Source organism: Falco peregrinus, chromosome 6 (assembly GCF_023634155.1).
Source record: "Falco peregrinus isolate bFalPer1 chromosome 6, bFalPer1.pri, whole genome shotgun sequence".
Classification (NCBI taxonomy): Eukaryota; Metazoa; Chordata; class Aves; order Falconiformes; family Falconidae; genus Falco; species Falco peregrinus.
Window position 1 is genome coordinate 86,712,817 of NC_073726.1, and position 18,440 is coordinate 86,731,256.

General features: G+C 46.7%; 2 protein-coding genes and 1 long non-coding RNA gene across 4 annotated transcripts; 1 reads left to right on the top strand and 2 right to left on the bottom strand.

Moving 5' to 3' along the window:
- Positions 1 to 1,297: 1,297 nt before the first annotated feature.
- LOC129784728 (uncharacterized) lies at positions 1,298 to 8,802 on the bottom strand. Of its 2 annotated transcripts, none has more exons than XR_008747751.1 (3): positions 8,654 to 8,802; positions 5,682 to 5,767; positions 1,298 to 3,351 (listed from the first exon to the last, which is right to left on the bottom strand). It is a non-coding gene; the product is annotated as an uncharacterized LOC129784728 (long non-coding RNA). The 2 variants fall into 2 exon arrangements; XR_008747750.1 differs by having other exon boundaries at positions 1,298 to 3,417.
- A 106-nt stretch (positions 8,803 to 8,908) lies between these two features.
- Positions 8,909 to 11,371, top strand: TAF13 (TATA-box binding protein associated factor 13). The gene is made up of 4 exons (XM_055807891.1): positions 8,909 to 9,044; positions 9,150 to 9,228; positions 9,747 to 9,844; positions 10,735 to 11,371. The coding sequence occupies exons 1-4, from the start codon at positions 9,018 to 9,020 to the stop codon at positions 10,903 to 10,905; spliced, it is 375 nt and encodes a 124-aa protein (XP_055663866.1). The 5' UTR covers positions 8,909 to 9,017; the 3' UTR covers positions 10,906 to 11,371.
- Positions 11,372 to 12,295: 924 nt separating this feature from the next.
- On the bottom strand, positions 12,296 to 17,918 carry NEPRO (nucleolus and neural progenitor protein). Its single transcript, XM_055807889.1, has 9 exons — positions 17,737 to 17,918; positions 17,434 to 17,588; positions 16,585 to 16,661; positions 16,346 to 16,477; positions 15,925 to 16,002; positions 14,673 to 15,028; positions 13,883 to 13,953; positions 13,237 to 13,487; positions 12,296 to 12,774 (listed from the first exon to the last, which is right to left on the bottom strand). The coding sequence occupies exons 1-9, from the start codon at positions 17,825 to 17,827 to the stop codon at positions 12,378 to 12,380; spliced, it is 1,608 nt and encodes a 535-aa protein (XP_055663864.1). The 5' UTR covers positions 17,828 to 17,918; the 3' UTR covers positions 12,296 to 12,377.
- Positions 17,919 to 18,440: the final 522 nt, after the last annotated feature.

The following is an 18,440-nucleotide window of genomic DNA, read 5'->3' on the forward strand; positions in this document are numbered from 1 at the left end:
ATCGGACAAAAGGGCTGCCATCAACAGCAGCAGTTGTACAGGAGAATTCAGAGCAAAGCTGTTACGCGCCTCCATCAAACTAGAACTCAGTCTTGTCACGTCAGCATTGATGAATGTGGGTATGCACTTCTCAAAATTACTTATATTAAGTGTTAAACCTCAAGAAAGGGCAGTTCTTTTTTGTAAACCACTCTGAGGGCGAGAAGGTGGTATTTCTAGTGTTTTCTTTCATTATGGGATTTCTTGTAACTCATACTAGACACGAGGTGAATCTGTTTTCAACATACACGTAAGAAGTGGGGGGCATAAGGAATGCAGCAGAAAGATGTAGATCTCTAGCTTCCACATCTTAGCAGAGATCAAACCCGTAACTGATTTAATATTTTACCTCTAATTGCAAACCAGCCTGTGGGATGCTTGATCCTAGGGGGAAGTGCAGTAGTATCTAGACAGATGGAACAGGTGCAGGTAAACACTTCAGGAACAATACTTTCTCAGTATCTTAAAAAAGGGTTCTTCCAAAAGCATCAATCTTGTCAATGCCTTAACCTTGACTGAAGAGCTTCTGAAAATAAGCCTGTATATGTCAAAAAGTGCAATTCGTGTTTTAGTCTCTCTTCAGAACAAAACCCCTTACAGTGCTCGGAAGGCTTTTATTAACGGCTTAAATACAAATGGATTTATCGGGCCTATTTTATGTATTAGAAGTGCTTTCAAATGGCACTAGACTGTGAATTGGACTGCACAATCCTTGAGTGTGTGTGTACTGTTGCCTTGAGGTGTCCTTAGCAGAAGCCATGAGGCGCTAGGTCATACATACATGTTTTCTAACAGCTGTACTAGAAACAGCAGGTATCGTTTTATCCTGAAGAACCACCTTTACCTCTGGACTGGACACATGTTTTCTGCTGTGTTGGTCAAGAGATCTTCATTCGCAAGTGCTTCAAACACTGGAATAACTCTTGCATTTTTGCTCAGCCATCTGCAGGGAAGAACACCACAGTTTGTTACGCTCAAGAATCCGTGCCCCTGTGACAGGTAAGATAGTAAATAAAATCAAGTCCTCTCCTTCACCTAAACATTAAAACTTAAATGTCAGTGCCTTCGTGGGAACATGCTTTGGGTAAACGGGTGTCTGACAGCAGCAGACTTTCTTGCCAAGTTCTTAAGGAACATGCTGTGTTGCGGAGTGAGGAACTGCACTTTCTCAGGCCAGGGACACAAAAGCTCTCCCTTTCTTTTTCCCCACTCATTGATCAGTGGTGGGCCTACAGCATACTGAAGCAGTAGAGATCATTTCAGTTTTAAATGCTTTTGATGTCTTAAATCATTTGTAGTGCATACACTATACTGCAGGCACTCAGCATTACCTTGTAAAACTTTGCCTCTTCTGCACCTGTTACGTACAGAAATGGTGTAGAGTACTAGCTTCTATGGAAGTGTTTCACCTTGTGCAATCTTCTCTGGCCTTTCAGCAGTACTTTCTGCTTTGTCTTCCTCTGCTGTGTCTGGTCTAGTCTGTCACAGTAACCCTGGCACTATAAAGCCAGTCTTTTTCCAACAGTCCCCTAGAGCCACTATAGCATAGAATGCATTTTAGTAGGGACCTTGACCAGATACTACGTCAATAATTCTATTTAATGTTAATGAAGTAACCTGAAAAAGTAAGTTATTTGAAAAGCAGAGGGTTGGATTTTTAGCAGGTAGGCATTTCAGATTCAGCCTCTCTAGAGGCATTTAGACAGAGAGGCAACATGCTATAAGGCAGAAGGAGCTCCGTTTACTGTCACTTGAAAGGTTGTTTCAGTGTTGCCTTCTTTCACTCTTTGTCACAAGTCTTGCTCCTTGGGCTCAGCATTATTTCCGTACTGTGCTCGGAACTAGGATGTAGTAGTACAGTATGAAACAAATTTTGGATGCTGAACAGAAAGTGCCAAGTGTTAAATACAGACAATTCATTTTGCATTAAGTGGGGTGGCTTAAGTGCCCATGAGAAGCAAGATACCTCCCTCAACTATCAAAGTTTCTGGCTAGGGAGGAAAGAGAATTTTAGCAGCAGCTAAGTTTCCAGTCTGTATCACTGGCTAATCCTGCTCCTGCTGGAGAGTGCTTTAGTACCTGCTTATCCCAGCTATAACATGATACCGTATATTACGGAGAAACTAGCTTTTTCTGTGCAAGCAGGGACAAACCCCAGAAGACATACAGCTTCTTAATTCACTCTCCTGCTTAAATGTTTTGGAAACAGAATAAAAGACCAGAACCCATTTACAGAAGAGGCAAAGGAGGGAGGAATAAGTTGTGGGATTTGTGCCGTGCAATGAGGAAAGGAACAGAAGAAAAGGCAAACTGATCTTACATGACATCCCAAAATAAAAATGACTAGTTAACAAATTGAGAGGTGTGACTTACCTCTACAGCCCTCTATATGAGAAGCCAGCCTCTCCACAATATGCTATCACCAGTCCTGTAACTTCCTTTTGTTTTCATCTGATGCATTTACAGCCAGTGGGTATCTAAAGGCACCACCAATAAACAGTAAATTAAGCATCCCTCCCTTATCTGCACAAGTGATTTTAATATTTGGTTTAGTAACTGCAATTTGATCTGCTCCTAAGAACCGGCCACAGCACTGAGGCAGTATGCACAGCTGTATTTTAACACTAACGCTGTCCAAGCACCTGTGAAATGCTTGACCTCCATCTACTTCAGATACAATTAGTCTGCTTTTAAGCATCTTTTATATAAGCACAGCAAACTGTTCTGCTCAATAAGGTCATTATTGAGCAGCCATCAACTGTTTAGTTAAACATACAGCAGATTTTTTCAGGGAAGGTAGTTCATATTTTTATATTCTAATAATCTGCAATGCCATTTGTGCACCTTGTGGCACATTTACCAAATTTATACAAGACAATAAATCCACCACTTCCACAGACATAGCTACTTAAACCAGTATTTTCTTGGAAAACCAGTGAGAATGATGAAAAACATACGATGCCAAGAAGTAGTAGGGGGAGTGAGGGGCAGGGAATAAATCTCATTGCTTTTCTTGCTAATGCTGCTTCCCAAGAAGTTATTCTCCACTGGCTGGTGTGTGACAAATACAGCACTGCTGGTCTGTTGCCCTCGCCCCTGATGCAGGCACAGAATGGGGTGTCTAGCCCTAACTCCACCAGGGAAGGCTATTTAGACTCAGACACTGAAAGGTGCTGTACTCACTCCTTTTGCATTCATTCCTTGGGATCCATCTGTGCTTCATCAAGACTCTCTCTGGCTGTACTCTCCAGCATGTTTTTGTTTCTCCGGTGTCTGCCCCTCAGCTGCACCTTTCCCTTCCTCTTCAGCTCCCTAGAGAAAAGCCTTTGTTCAAACTGAACTTGGCAAGGCAGTTACTACACTGGGAGAGCGAGCCTCCTGCTGGAGACATGATGGATTTTTCTTGATAAGGAAAAATTTCTTCTAAGACAAATTTTTTTCTTAAACCAAAACCTGGCAAAGGCACAAGAAACTTGTATTTCTCAGGCATCAACAAAACTAGCTTAACTGCTCACAACAATTTATGAAGGATATAAGCTATTGCACAATTCAGAAGTATTACTGAACAGGGCAAAACAAATGCACCGAGATCAAAGCCCACATAGATTCTGTAGGACTTCAGAACAACAGCTGCCTTTCTGCTAAACATGATAAAAAACATTGCACTGATATTTAGAGATTCTTTTTCTTCAAAAAAAAATCGGCTTGGGAAACCTGGTACTCGGCCCTCAATTCCAAGAGACATTTCAGAAATTCTACAAACTGATGATGGAAAAAATGAAATAACGAACAATACTCACAAACCTCGGGGAAGGTTTGGCAGGTAGATCTGTAAAATAAGCCACACTCGATGGCAGTTTGCACACTGTCAGAAGGTACTGCTGGCAGCTTTGGCCCATAGCAGCCAGGGTTCAGGTGGCCAAAGTATTTATAAATTTGGGATAAATAGTTTTGGACAACTTTTAAAGACCATTCTAATAGAAAAATATTTCTTTTCTTCCGTCCTTAGTGGTTCCCCAGCATGACTTCTGAGGCATAACGAAGACATTTGTTCTAGACCTGGTACTCTAAAGAACTTCAACAATATTAAGAGTATTGTAAGCAACTTAAAAATAATGCAGTAAAAATAAGAAGAAACTTTTTTTACAGTATAAAATATATCAATGTTAAAGTTTCTTTAAGATGTTAAGAAACACTAACAGGTGTCCAAGCTGATGAGGCTAAATCTTGTTCAAGCCTTAGATGTTAAATTACAAAGAAACACAGTTCTCTTTGCAGCTCCAGGTGGGAACTTAAGCACAAATTCAAGTTACATGGCATGGTGCAGAGGCCGTTTTTTTATAACCTAGCTGAAAAGGGCATTACTTAAGCAACCAATCTGTGTCCATTTCCCTTTGTTTGCCACTCCTCTGGTTTGGGGTTTTTTTAAACCTAGTTTACGCTAACAGTATGAAACATACCTCACAAAAAAAAAAAAAAAAGTTTATTTAGATGTTGATAGGACTCAAGTATTATATAGAAGGAAAAGAGAATTTATGAGTCACATTGTACTTGTTTGGCTTAGGAGAAGTCATCCTGCGCTGTGTTTAGCCCCAACAGTGAGGGACTGTCACAGCAAGGGCTTCTAGATTCCAGTGCAGACTCCTCCACTGAACACTGGGTTACAGCAGGAAGCAAGCAGCATACACAGAAGTTACCACCACACACATTGATTTCAGTCCTACTTTTGATGCAAGAGTGAACTCTAGCCTCGCAATTGAAGTTAGTTTCCAGGTTTTGGCCATGGGAAACTGCCACGCCTGTGGGGATTACCTGCAGTTTCCAAGTTGTTTGGTCATAGTCAATTGTGCTTCAATGTGTGAAGTACTGAGAACTAGGAAAAGGAGAAACTTAAGTGAAAAGGCTACACATCCATTCACGTTTCCTTAAATCCAGAGTTCATGAAGAACATATTTTCTTTTTGGATTTCCACCCTCACTGTCAAGCATAGCAAAAGCATCTCATTCCATCTCTTTACACCTGCCAGCAGTTTCACTCACCAGCTCTTTGCCCTTAGCATACTTCAGTTCTCAGAGCCATCAGTTACTTCACCAAAAAAAAAAAAGACTAAGTCCATTCCCTTTCCTGTAGGTTATTATTAAAAGCATAATCTCGAATTTATTGATCTAAAATAATTTATCATGTTAGAAAGCAAACGCTCTTCTTTCACAGTGCTCAAATTCAAATCACTTGCCAAGCATGGATGCATGTTCCGTGTTCACTATATAAAGCGAGGAGGAAGAACTTGCCCCAAACCATGCTAAAAATCAGAAACACGAATAAAACCCAGTGTTTTGACTTGGCTAAGCCAAATCAGTTCCACACGCAAGCAGTAAAACAAGCTGTCCTTTTCTCCCTTTCTACCTATATTTACTTAGCCCATAGTTAAAACCTTAGCATGTTGTAAGAACATGTACCAATGCCATCAGAAAAGAAAAAAAAACCCACAAGTTTATTATCACCTTTTTTTTTCTTTTTGAATGGCCTAAAAGCTATAAAGTCTTAAGTGTTTAGAATTCATAGATTACAAGGACATTTACTTCTAGGAAGCCTTTTCCTGACAGGACAAGCAACTCCGTACTGTAACTGCACCAGTATCGTACCTTATATTGTGAAGTTTCATCTTCAGTTTATCCTGAACAGACCTGGGCAGCAGCAAACACATGTTCTCTCCCAAGTCACAGATGATCTGAAAGGGAAATTCCAGAGTTCATTTGAGATCCTCTTTCCATAAAACCCTGTCACAAAGTGGTGTGCAATCTTTCAACTTCTTAGTACCAGCAAAAAAAACCTAGACCCACTGACTTCCATGTCACACCCTAGCCACTATTTTTCATAAAATGAAAGTCAGAAATTGGTTTTGAGCTTTGATACAGCTCATTCGCTGTTTTTCATATTTGCAGAATACAAATAATACTCAGTGTATTACAAGTACACAGGAACTGTCAGCTTCAAGTCACAAACTCGCAGCCAAAGTCCAAGAGGAAGTTGCTCTCACATTAGCTGTTCCAGAATTACCTGTTACAAGGATAAATGTGCCTCCTTCAAAAACTTTGGGATGAGAGGAGAGGCCAGTAGGCATGACAGCATGGTGGGAGCACGCTACAGACCACCCAACCAGGGCAGGAAAGCGGATGGACACTTCCCCCCCCTCTTTAAGCAACTCTGGGAAGTCTCTGTATCAGACTCAGGTTCTCACGGGCGACTTGAACCTCCCTGACATTTGCTGGAAGGGCAACAGGATGAGACACAAGCAGTCAAGATTTCTGTAGGGTGTCAGGAATAGCTTTGTGATACAGGTATTAGATGGGCCACCCAGGGTGACACACAGCTGCATCTGCTACTCACTAACAAAGGAACAACTTGCTGAGGACATGGTAATCAACTTGGCTGCAGCAGCAATGCAATAGTGGACTTGAGGATCCTGAGGAGAGCGATGAAAGAGAGTAGCAGATCCTGGACCTCAGCTCATTCAGGGAACAACCACATGGGATCCCATGGGATGCAGCTCTGAAGGACAAGAGAGCTTGACAGTTGGCAGTCTTCAATGAGAGCATCTTCCAAGCACAAGAACGAGCCATCCTCATACTCAGACAAGCAGGCATACCAGGAGATAACTGGCTGCACTGGGAACCCATGATGGAGCTCCAACATAAAAAGGCAGCATGTAAGAGGTGAAAACAAGGACAGGCTACAAAAGAGGACTTTAGAAGCTTTCCCCAGGTGTGCAGAGATGGTGTGAGGCAAGCCAGAACTCAGCTGCAGCTGTGACTTGTGAAGGACATGAAAAGCAACCAGAACTTCCGCAGTTACACTGGTAGTAAAAAGCCGAACAAGGGAAATACAGTCCTGTTGCTAAAGCAGGTGGGTCATATGTCCTAATCCTCTGCTTGTCTTTACCAAAAGGTCTCCCAGGCCTTTGGAAAATCTAAAAGGATTCAAGAGCAGAGCTGCCAGTGGACAAGGATCAGGCTAGGGATTACTTGAGCAAGCTGGACCCGTACAAGTTCATGTGAACTGACAGGCTACATCTGAGGGTGCCGAGAGAGCTGGGCGACGTCCTTGCAAGGCGGAGATCCCTGATGACTGGAAGAAAGCAAATGTTGCACCCATCTTCAAAGATGTCAAAAGAACAATTCAGGGAACTGCGGATTCAGCCAGCCTCACCTCTGTCCCTGGGATATCATGGAGTGAGTTACCTTGGAACATATTTCTGGGCACACGAAGGAGAATGGATTTGGAGACTGCATGAATTTATCAAGGGTAAATCATGCCTGACCAACCCAACTGCTTTCTATGACAAAATGACCAGATTTTTGTATGAGGAGAGAATAGCAGATGTCATATACCCCAGATTTATCAAGTCTTTCTACATTATCTCCTGCAATATTTTATTCAGATTAGGACATTGTAGTCTGGACATGTGCACAACTAGATCAGTAAAAACTAGTTGGATAATTGGGCTCAGAGGGCAGAAGTCAGTGGGTCATACTCCATCTGCATGGCAGTTAGAAGTGGGACACTATAAGGGTCTACCTTGGGATGTGTCCAGTTTAACAAGTCATCTGGAGGAGGTGCATTCCTACCAAACGGTCATATGGCACCAAGCTGGGGAAAGCAGCTGACACACTCGAGGGCAGGGCTGCCGTTGAGAGGGACTTGGGAGAGCTGGGGCAAGGGCTGACAGCAACCTTACGAAATTCAACAAGGGCAAGTGCAAGTCTTGCTGAAGCGATGGAAGAGCCCCTGGCAACCGCACAGGCCAGAGACTTGACTGTTTGGGAGAAGACAACCTTTCTGACTTCATGGCTGATCCTCTTTTCCAGCAGGGGAACAGAGTAGACGCCTCCCGAGGTCCCTTTTCAAACCTCATTATCCTGATCTGACAACCTAATAAAGAGCATCATATACAGATTCGGGGAGGGTCACCAAATCCATCTCAGAGTAACTCCTTTGCAGCACAGCTTCAATGTGAAGAATTACAACGTTTGGTTTTGGAAAATTAAAAAAGAAATTACAGGGAGAAAAGGCTCGTAGCATCCCTGCTTCCACAGTAACAGAATTTTACAGGCTAGAGCACACCCATCTGCAAAGCTATTTGCTTTACAGTTATTTATACAGTTACGAGCAACAGTGAACGATGCAAGGTAAACAATCCATACGCTGCCTTCTTCTTGCGGTCCCTGAACTGCCCCTTTCCTACCTGCTTCTGGGCCAAGGCAGGTGCCTGTATAACCCAGCCCCAAGCCGTGGGGTTGGGCCAGCTTCCCCCGGCGCCCCGACACCGGCAGGGGCTGGGCGGACGGGGGCAGCCCCCCAGCCTGGCAGCGGGGCACTCGCCAGCCCTACCCCGTGTTCCTTCCGTGCACCCACCCCCCTCCGCCCAGGGCAGCACCAACCCGCCCCCCCGGCGAGGGCAGCGAGCGCTCGTCCGGGCTGCAGGCGGTCACACGGGCAGCTACCGCAGGCAGGGAGCTGAAGCAAAACCCAAGGTCTGCACCTACAAAGCGTTGCACTGCCCAATTTTTTATTTTGCCCCTGAAGAAAACGCGCTGTATTAAAATGCTCCAGATACCAAAGCAGCTAGAAAGAACGCGGCCTCCCACGTAACAATTGCGGCCGGTTCGGTCCCCCAACGGCCGCGCTCCCGGGGCCCGCAGCACCTTCTCGCCGGCGGAGCAGCCGCCTCCCCAGAGAAACCCGGCCGCTCCGGCACCCTCGGAGAGCGAGCGGTACCGGCGGGCGGCAGCGCCTCAGCCGGCGCCCACGGCCCGCCCGGCGCGCAGCCACCGGCGCAGCCGATGATGCAGCCGCAGCCGGGCAAGGCCGACAGCACGGGCCCCGGCACCGCCCCGGCACCGCCCGAGCCCCGCCAGGCGCAGCCCCCGCCGGCTGCGGGCAGCGGAAGCGGAAGCGCCGCCCCGGCAGCAGGTGTGGCCATGGCGGACGAGGAGGAGGACGCGCCGGTGAGTGGGGGGCGGGGGGGCAGCGCTTCCCGCTGGGGTCGGGGTCGGGGTCCCCCCGCCGCCCTGGGCGCTGACGCGGCCTCTCCTCCGCTGTGCCCCGTCTAGTTCGAAGAAGACGCGGAGGAGGCCGGCGGGGGCCTGGACGGCGGGCAAGGCAAGAGGAAGAGGCTGTTCTCCAAAGAACGTGAGTGGAGCCGGGCCAGGACGCCCTGCCCTGGCGGTCACCCGCCGCGGCTTTTAGGGACCATGTCCCTTCCCCAAACACGGCTGAAACCGCCGTGGTGGCTACGGAGTGCCCGAACTCCGGTTTCCATAGCCAAACGGCAGCTTGCACCCTGCGCTCTGGCTGAAAGCACAGCAAGCTGTTGCGTAGATCCCCCTAAAAAATATCGCTAATGCATCCTCTGAACCTAACTGTGCCAACGGTGAGTTGCACGGTCAGTCGGCGGTAGGCTAAATATCTATTTAAAGAGTCTGTCATCAGGCACGCTCTTCTGTACGCACAGCACTGGGCTTCTGTTGGCTTCTGTCTGCCTGCTTATTTCCTGCATGTTTGCTCAAGAATTGTCCAGCCCAGCAAAAAAAAAAAAACCAAACATGCCATCCCGGTGCATGGATGTGCTGCTGGTGAGCTCTATCTAGATGTGTGCTGCTGATGGCGCTGAATGGATGAAAGAAGCCTCACGTTGTTTCTTTCTGCAGTAAGATGCATGATGTATGGATTCGGGGATGACCAGAACCCTTACACAGAATCAGTGGATATTCTTGAGGACCTGGTGATAGAGTTTATCACAGAAATGGTAAGTCGGCTGTAGACAGCATGGTCAACACATCCTCACCAAAACTTTAATCTTAGAAGGTTAATACTTCCAGCTCAAATACTGCGTTATTCCAGGCCCAAAACTCTGATGCTAGTCAGAAAAAGCCACACGTAAACTTTGCTCTTCCAAGATTAAGGCAAAATTCATCCATCTTGCTCCGTGTGCATTTAGAAGTGTCTGAAGTCCTTAAGGAGCAGCTAGATCAGTACTGTAAGGGGAGGAACACACAGCTGACGTTGGGGTGCACTGCAGCATCGCTCTGGGTGCAGCTGACAAAAGACGAGGCTCAGCTCTGAGTCTGGCAGCTTTCTGTATTCTCCCGGTGTCTTTACATGGATGGGAATGTAGCTGTGCACTATAAAAGAAATGCCTGAAGCCATCACTCTTCCAGATATTTGGATACTGTGTGAAAGTTTGTTTTGGTTTTTTTTTAAAAAAAAAAGTTATTCCTACTCTTCGTGGATCCCTTTTCTTTGAAAGGCTGGCCTTGCCTTTCCTCATCAAAATGCCCTCAACTGTCCTGTGATATAGTTACCTCACATTGCTTCCAAGTTCTGCCTGATGCTGTTTGTCTCCGAGCGCTCTGCAGGCTGGGTGTCCTACATGTGATCTGGCTTTAGTTGTGATGCCATTATGGTTACGTGTGTATAGTGGTGTGTGCTGGGTGTGACAGGTAGCTGGGGACAGCAGAGCGGCCGCAAGTCCATGGTTTACTGGGGAGCTCTCCTGTGAGTAGGATAATGGTGCCCAGATCCTGCAGTTGCTTACTTTTTGATTATAAAATGACTGAAAATGAAGTGGTACGGAGAGCTTAAAAAAAATTTAAGGGGCAAAGGGACCCTGCTGACTTTCCTCTTTTCCTCCCACAGACACACAAGGCCATGTCAATTGGGCGGCAGGGTCGTGTACAGGTTGAGGACATTGTCTTTCTAATACGCAAGGATCCACGGAAGTTTGCCAGAGTTAAAGACCTCCTAACTATGAACGAAGAACTGAAACGAGCCAGAAAGGCCTTTGATGAAGCGAACTATGGATCTTGATTCTGTGCACGAGCTGCACTGGGGCATTACTTGAGCACCTGCTGCCCAAAAGGAACATTGTATGTTGTTTATTGTTTGGAGGGGTTGTTCAGGATGGAGGTCACTGCTGGGATGGCTGCCCTCACTTTGAGTCTTTTCTGAGAAGTCTTCAAGCAGCTGAATGCTGTTGATTTTATGTGGTATACTTAGGTAATTTTATACCATTTTATGGAATGGGAAAAGACCTCTAAGTAAATTCTTGTAAGATGTTACAAAACAGTCTGAAGTAAGACTGTGTTGGGTCGGGTATCTAGAGGGCTACTGGCTAGTGATTCTCTATAGCTGTTTTGAGTTACCACTAGGTGTTCCTGTGACAGGAAACCTAGAAAATGGATCTTGGTTAATGGGGCATAGTTCAGGCTTGAAGACTATTATAGAAGTTCTTCTCTTTGTGTATGTGTTCTTTGAATAAAACATTTTAAGTTTGTGCCTATTCCTCCTAACTAAACCTACAATGGTAATTCACACAATGTGCATAATACAGGGGGTTTGGCACTTAATGGGTTAGGAAGGTTATATTTTTCCTTCTGGCCTAGGGGGCAAAAGTGTTTTGTTTTCTACCACTGTTAAGCCTAGTAAATTGAAGGTAACCTATTCCAGGTTTACTTGAACTTACAGCCTTTCCTTAGTCCTGTAAGGCAGGTGCTCTACAATAAAGCAGACTCACATTGTCTCAGCATGAAGAATTTTTTTCTTATCTGGTGATCTTAGGACTTACTTAGAGCCTGGTGTAAAGCAGCAACCCCATGGCTTGTTTTAACATTATTTCATTAATACATGTTGGAGCAGCTGTGCCTTGCATTACCAAGCAGGCAGAACTGCACTTAATATTTCAGGACAGCGAGAAACATGTTCACCAGTCAGGAGTTTACTGTTGCAGGTCACAGCTGTGCTTTCCCCTATTTCTGGAGCAGCTCAGAGGCAGCAGGTTCAGTTAAATCCTCATTTCAGGAAAATAAACGCCGAACAGTGCTAATATTGCAAGTCAACGCTGTCCCCTATACAAGCAGCACAGAAGGAAGGGTGTAAGACTGCTTCCTTGGAAAAGTGGCAGGAAGTCTTTTGTCCTAAGCAGCAGTAAGTGAACAGCTGCAGCCATCTGCCACAGGACAGTAACTATTTGCATGGTGGATCTGACAGCTTAACATGGTTAAGCAACAGAGAAGGAACACTAAGTAAGGGTAACTCAATGTCACAGCTCCTCGACAAGGCTAGCCAAAAGGATGAAGACTACACAGCTCTTTGAAACACCCCTTCCATTAAAAAAAATAAAAAGCTGTTTTACAAAAAAAACCATAAAATAGTTTCTACTTTCTTAGCAGAACTCGGGATGCAAGTTACCAAGACACCATTAGGGTTCTGAGGGTTTTATTTTAAAAAAAAATATAAAAAAATGGAATTACTTGACCCCTCTCTTCCTTGCAAGTCCAGGGTCAGACACCCATCGCTGCAAAAATAGAATCAATATCCATGTTCTCAGTAGCTTCTTTCCACACAGGGCCTAGGCTTCTTTCCAGAAGCAGCTGCTTAGGGGTCCCTGCTGTGCTTAGTTTGACAGAGCCTGTATCAGCATTGGAACAGCCTTCCCGAGTCAGAGGTCCATCCTGGTAAGCTGGGAGGATGGGTGATGCACTGCTCTTACAGACTCCAGAAAACTGAGAAGGTTTTTGCCAAACAGTTTTCAAAGTCCTCTTCAGGCACACAGATGATTTGAGCCTCCTTCGACAGAACCATGCCCTGTGGTACTGCTTTGGCCAGCGTGCGTTTTGTGACCCATATAGGAGACATTTACGGACAGATGTCTTGACACAGCACAGTTTTTTCTTCAAGCTTAAGGGGAGGAAGGTGCACAAAACAATTATCAGCTGCTAATGTGTTAATTTCATTTGGGGTTTGGAGAGATTTGGTTATTAGCCTTCTCAACCATTTCCCTTGTCATACCAGTGAGATAACAGCACCTTGAACCACAGTAGCCAGGGCATTCTGAAGACAGACAACACCCCTTGCATCATATTATGCACCATCACCACGATTAAACAGGCACATGATTTAAATTGCATTTTCATCCTCCCTCTTCAGTATTTGCACATTTGTTAGCCTTTTAAATCCTTCCACAAATGACCAAAGTTAAACAGAATGTCCATGTCAGAGCATCTAGTAACCTAAACTAGTGATCCTGTTAGAGTTTAAAACGAATGGGTTATACCACTGCATTTCTCTACACTGTAGCAAAGTACACAGTATTAAAACATAAAGTGTCAGACCATAAACACCACGCGCATGCAAAATTACCTGTATCCTTGAGCCTCCACGTGGTGCAGCCGGTTGCTTTTCAACAACTTGTTACGCAGAAAGTAAGTTTCTGGTTTGAATTTGTTGCCTTTGCACCACTGAATAGCTTTTCTGAGTGCCTCTGACAGCTCCCCAAACGACGCAGCTGCTTGGACCATTTGTACAAGAGATCCAGTGTGCTGCAATTTTGCTATACGAGAGGAAAGTGATGCCGACTTTGCTTTAAAAGGTGTCGATGCAATGTTTATACCCTGAAACAAAGAGTAACAGAAATAATTAGTCTTTTAAAACCATGGCATGCCTGATCCTCTCTGCTGGAGAGGAGCAGAGCACCAAGGTTTTTATGAGAACATTCCTTATTCCCTAAGAAGAAAGTGGAAGAGCAGTCTTGTTTTGTGGAATACAAAAACAAGGCACATAGAAATTTGTGTTCCTGTCTCCTACTGACTTGCTGTCTGGTGATTTTACTTGACATACCACAAATTCCAGAAATTAGTAGTGATTTTCAGTACAAAGCTTCCACACTAACTTGGGTTGTTAAGACAAGCAAAAAATAAGGCATGGAAAGGGGACATTTTCAATCAGGAGTATCATGTTTTGAGTGAGAGTCTTTGAAGTTAAAAAACCCCCATGTGTAAAGCAGTACCATAGAAACCTCTTGCGCTGGAGGTCTGGATGGTCTAAGTAAGCTCTTCACATCAAACCCCAGGTGCTTCCCTATAAAGAGAGAGGAGAGTTCCCATTAAGAAGTAAAAGCAGTTTCAAGTCTTTGCACAGAGACACCCCAGTGATTTGCCCTGCTGAGCTCTCAGCAGGCTCACACCTGTACTCAGCGTTTCCAGGCAAACTCAAGGGGACTACACTCATCTCACATGGCAGCTGGCGAGGGATGAAGGGGATGCAAAGATTTACAGATGGCTCCAAAGGAAAACTTCACGGGCAAAAGCTTCACACAAACACCTGGATGCCTGCAGTCACTGGCCATAGCCCTGACTGCAGGGGAAAACTTGGACATGGCCCAGAACAAGCAAGCACAGGATACTCACATCCTGTACTTACACCCTTATCTACTCTTGTATGGGCTGCAGACAGCGCACTTAGCTTCTCTCACTATCCTTGGGCCCCGTCTATCCAGAAGCAGGAAAACAGCAATAACTGTTTACAGGACCTGCATACTGCATTTAGCATCTGCTTCTCTCCAGGCTGTATCATGTTTAAAAAAAAACCATAAACCCCAAAATGTCACAATACTGGCATTATCCACAGCTTTATAAAGCGTACACGCAACAGTCTCTCCCTCTTCCAAGGACAGAAGAGGGGAGTTTGTACTAGAACCGCACTCTGTAGGTAGTAGAAGTGCTGGGCTCTGTTGGACAGAAGTTGCAGTTGGTCTCTGAGATGTCAGAAACCAGTAGCACTGTGGCACAAGGCTTTACCTCTGCTGGCTCTGGTCACCAGAACTGGCTCTCCGATGTCCGCAGGGCATGGGATGGTAGAGTTTCTCACAGTACTCGTGCAGGTCGCAAAATTTCTCTTTTTCCCAACCTCTGCCACTGGCATTGTTGGGAAGAGCTTCTTCACCCAGCTGGTAGGTTTTTTTGTTGTAAGCATTCTAACCTTTTGCTTTTTCACCTCAGAAGAAATGTTAACTCCAAGGAAGTTACTGATATCAGAAGGGAAGGTAAAGCCCTTGATATAAGGCATCTGTTGGGTCTCAGATACCAGATGAAGCGATGTCGACAATATGCTGTACAAGGACATGAGACTCTGCAATACACACCTGTACTGAATCCTGAAGAGACAAAACAGAAAGGTGTGGAGTCTCCTCTAGCAAAACCTTGCGCTCTCTAAACAGCTACCTTCAAACAGAAGAGATTCCAAGCTGCCCTTTCTCTATTCCTTCTCAATACAAGATTGTCTTCTTATACTCCACCACCATGCCTTCCTTAATATTAGTTTGAGCTTTAAAGAACTGTTCAAGATCAGAACGTAGCAGTGACTTGGCTAGTAAATCCCTGGTCAGCAGCCCCTCTGCTTCCCTAGAGCTTTGCTCAGTGCCACACCTGGGACTCATCAGGTTCTCAGGTCACATCCAAATCATTTGACATGAGGTCTTCCCCTAAAACCACCCTGCACCAACTCAGGATAATGGCACTATCATACATCATACAATCTTAAGTATTAAGCTCTACGCTTACCGGGGAGAAAAATTTCTTGTGCCAAAGAATATTTTACTAAGTTCTTCCATGCAACGCTGTTACTCCCTCAACTGCAGACAGTGGTTACTTTCTCGTACTGTGAGACAAGACACTGATTTCCCTGGTAAACTCAGCAGTATTATAAAACAACTTTATCACAGCCTTCTCATTTCAGCGTGAGGCAGGACTTGCTGCAAAAAGTACCAGATGTTAGTGTTTGTGGCACGCTGGCATTAACACGGCAATTTTATTAGTGCTAAAGTTAGCTATGAACCAAGAAGAAAGCCTTCCATAACAGCACATAAGAAGTCTCTCTCCACTTTCACATCTCTTCAGGTGCTAGAATCAAGTCCAAAAGGATGGAGGGATCCCCCTCCTCCTCCCAAATGAATAAAGCTCACTCAGCAGCAAGGCCTAATTATAAGCCCTTCTCCCTGACAGGCACATTGAAACAGACAACAAACAAGACAAGACTTTAAAATACACAAACCATAGCCGGCTCAACAACCCCGAAGCCACAGTGTTCAAAAGTATGAATTCTTCTGAGCAGAGATGTTTAACGGACAAGCTGAAGATTACACCAGTTAAGGATAAAAAATAAACAGCATGTAATGAGACTTGCTGAACATACCAACTAAAGGCAATTCACAAGGCAACATCCTGGATAATTTGGGAGATGAGTATCCAGACTTTGGATTGCTCAGGGCCAGAACAGCAGCCTGCCAACAGCCTGAGGTTCCTACGTAATAACTTGAAAATAAGATGTCTGGCTATCAAAGAAACTTCAAGTTGCACATTGAATTACACAGTTGAGTCTGTCAGCAATACAGGGCCTACAGCAAACCTGGTTATGGTCTCACGCGGTGCTGCTGGTGAACTGTAAGAATGTTTCCTTGGTGAAAAAAGGATACAGAAAAGCTTTACAGCAACAGTCCAGTAGACGTAGTACAAGCTTGCAACCTCCCAATACCTTCAGAGCCACAGTTTCCAGCATAGGCTGACTAGGAACTAAGCAGTCCGCCTGGGCTTGGGATTTATTTTTCCTGTGTTGATACAGGGATGAGGAGATGATTATGATCTAGCATTCCCCCTCTGTAGCTCTGCAGGCTGAGTAAATGGATAGTATAACATACAGGATTACAACACTTACTTGGGAATCAGTTCTGCCAGAGTTTCAATGCAGCCCACCAAGCTCATTTTCCACAGCCGCTTCAAGCATTGATCAACCTAGAAAAAAAGAAAAGTTCTTTGACAGGTATTTTTGAGAGATGGGAACGTCCTGCTCCAAGAACTGTCGCTATACTAAATGACACCTTCCTCTTAGTTTAACAGCATAAATTGCAGGTTTGCATGCTGGAATGTTCTGATACATTCCTATATCAGCACTATGATAAAAAGGTCCTTTAACACACTACAGTGAATATGGAATTAAATGATGGGCTGGAGTAGGCCATTGTTAAATGGTGCTGCATGGTTTCCCCTGCTGTATACAACGGCTTTTGGTGTTGGCTTTCAGGAATGAAATTTACATAAACAAATGAAGAAAGCAAGAACAATTCCTGTCCTATTTCAAAACAGTTATTTGAAGATACTAACAATCCCTTTACTGGAAAACTGGTAAGGACTTCACTTTTCATCTTAAAACAGAAAGTGCCTAAGATTATTCTTCCCTCTCCCATTATTACAATTAATTGAAAATTAAATCCCTGTATTCCTTGTGTATTCAAAAGTGTATAACTGTACCTACTTCAGGTCTCAGCGTCAGTATAAAAGACATGAGTATCGGTTCCATAGGGCCGGGAAGCAGCAGTTGCACTGGGGGGGATGGGGGGTTGGGGGTGGGCACAGAGCCAAGGAACCTTCTAAACTCAATCGTGAGGAGACTTGCAGACGACACAAATTCCCCTGCTCCAAAACGCTTTTTGCACGACGCTCCAGGCAGCCCGCGCTACCCCAAAGGCCCTTCAGGGGCCAGTGGCTGGCCGGGACCGCTCCTCACCTGCTTCAGGGCCAGGAAGGGCCGGTGCCGCAGCAGCCTGCTGTGGTACACGTAGAGCACGGCCCGCAGGACGCGTCCCTCGGCGGCCAGGCCGGTCCCCGACAGCCGCTTACCGGCGATGCAGCACCGCCGCCGCAGCACCGGCAGCCACCGCACTGCGGGAGGGAGCCAGGAGCGCCTCAGCGCCCGCCGCCGCCCCCCCACTCACCCCCGCCCCGACCGCCGGGACGTCCCGCTCGGCGCCCGGCAGCGCCTTCAACGCCCCCCAGCCCCCCCGGGCCGGGCCCGGCCCCCCGCGGGGACCTGCAGGGTGCGTAGCCGCCAGGGCCACCGTCGCGCTGCTCGCGGGCCACGGCACATCCAGCCGGTTCCACGCCGCCTCGGGCGCCGCCATCTTCCCTGCTGCGGGGGCGGCGCTGCGCAGGGCAGGAGGGAGGCCCCGCGCGGGCGGGACCACGTTACCGGGCCGGGGAGGGGGGGCAGCGGAGCGGACCGAGCCACCCCCGCGGGGGCGGGGGGGGCCCGGGCTGCTGCGGGGCTCGGCCTGCGGGCAGCGAGCCCGGGGGAGGCGGCGGGGGCGTGCAGCTGTGTGCCGGGCACCCCGGGGCTGCCGGGGGGAGCTCCCGGCCTTCCCCAGCCGCCTGTGGCCGCGGGGAGCTGCAGGCCCCCACCCGGCAGGGCCGAGCCTGCGAGCAGAGCCCGGCAGGGCCCCAGCGCTGCGGGCGGGAGCGGGAAAGCCCCGCTCGGGGGCCCGGCCGATGCCTGGGGCAGGGGAAGGGCCGCGGGGCCGCCCAGAAGGCACCGCCCGGCCGGGGGGGCACGGTGCCAGTGAGCACCCCCCACACGGGCCCGTGATGCCAAGGCCCAGACATCTCGCCAAGGCCCGGAGCCTGACTCTGACATGCTGCGTTCCCAAAATATTATAAATGAGAAAGCAAAGAAATATGAATTATTAGCGTTAATCACACTTTTGACAGCTCACAGTTCCTCAGTGCCTGCCTCCGGAG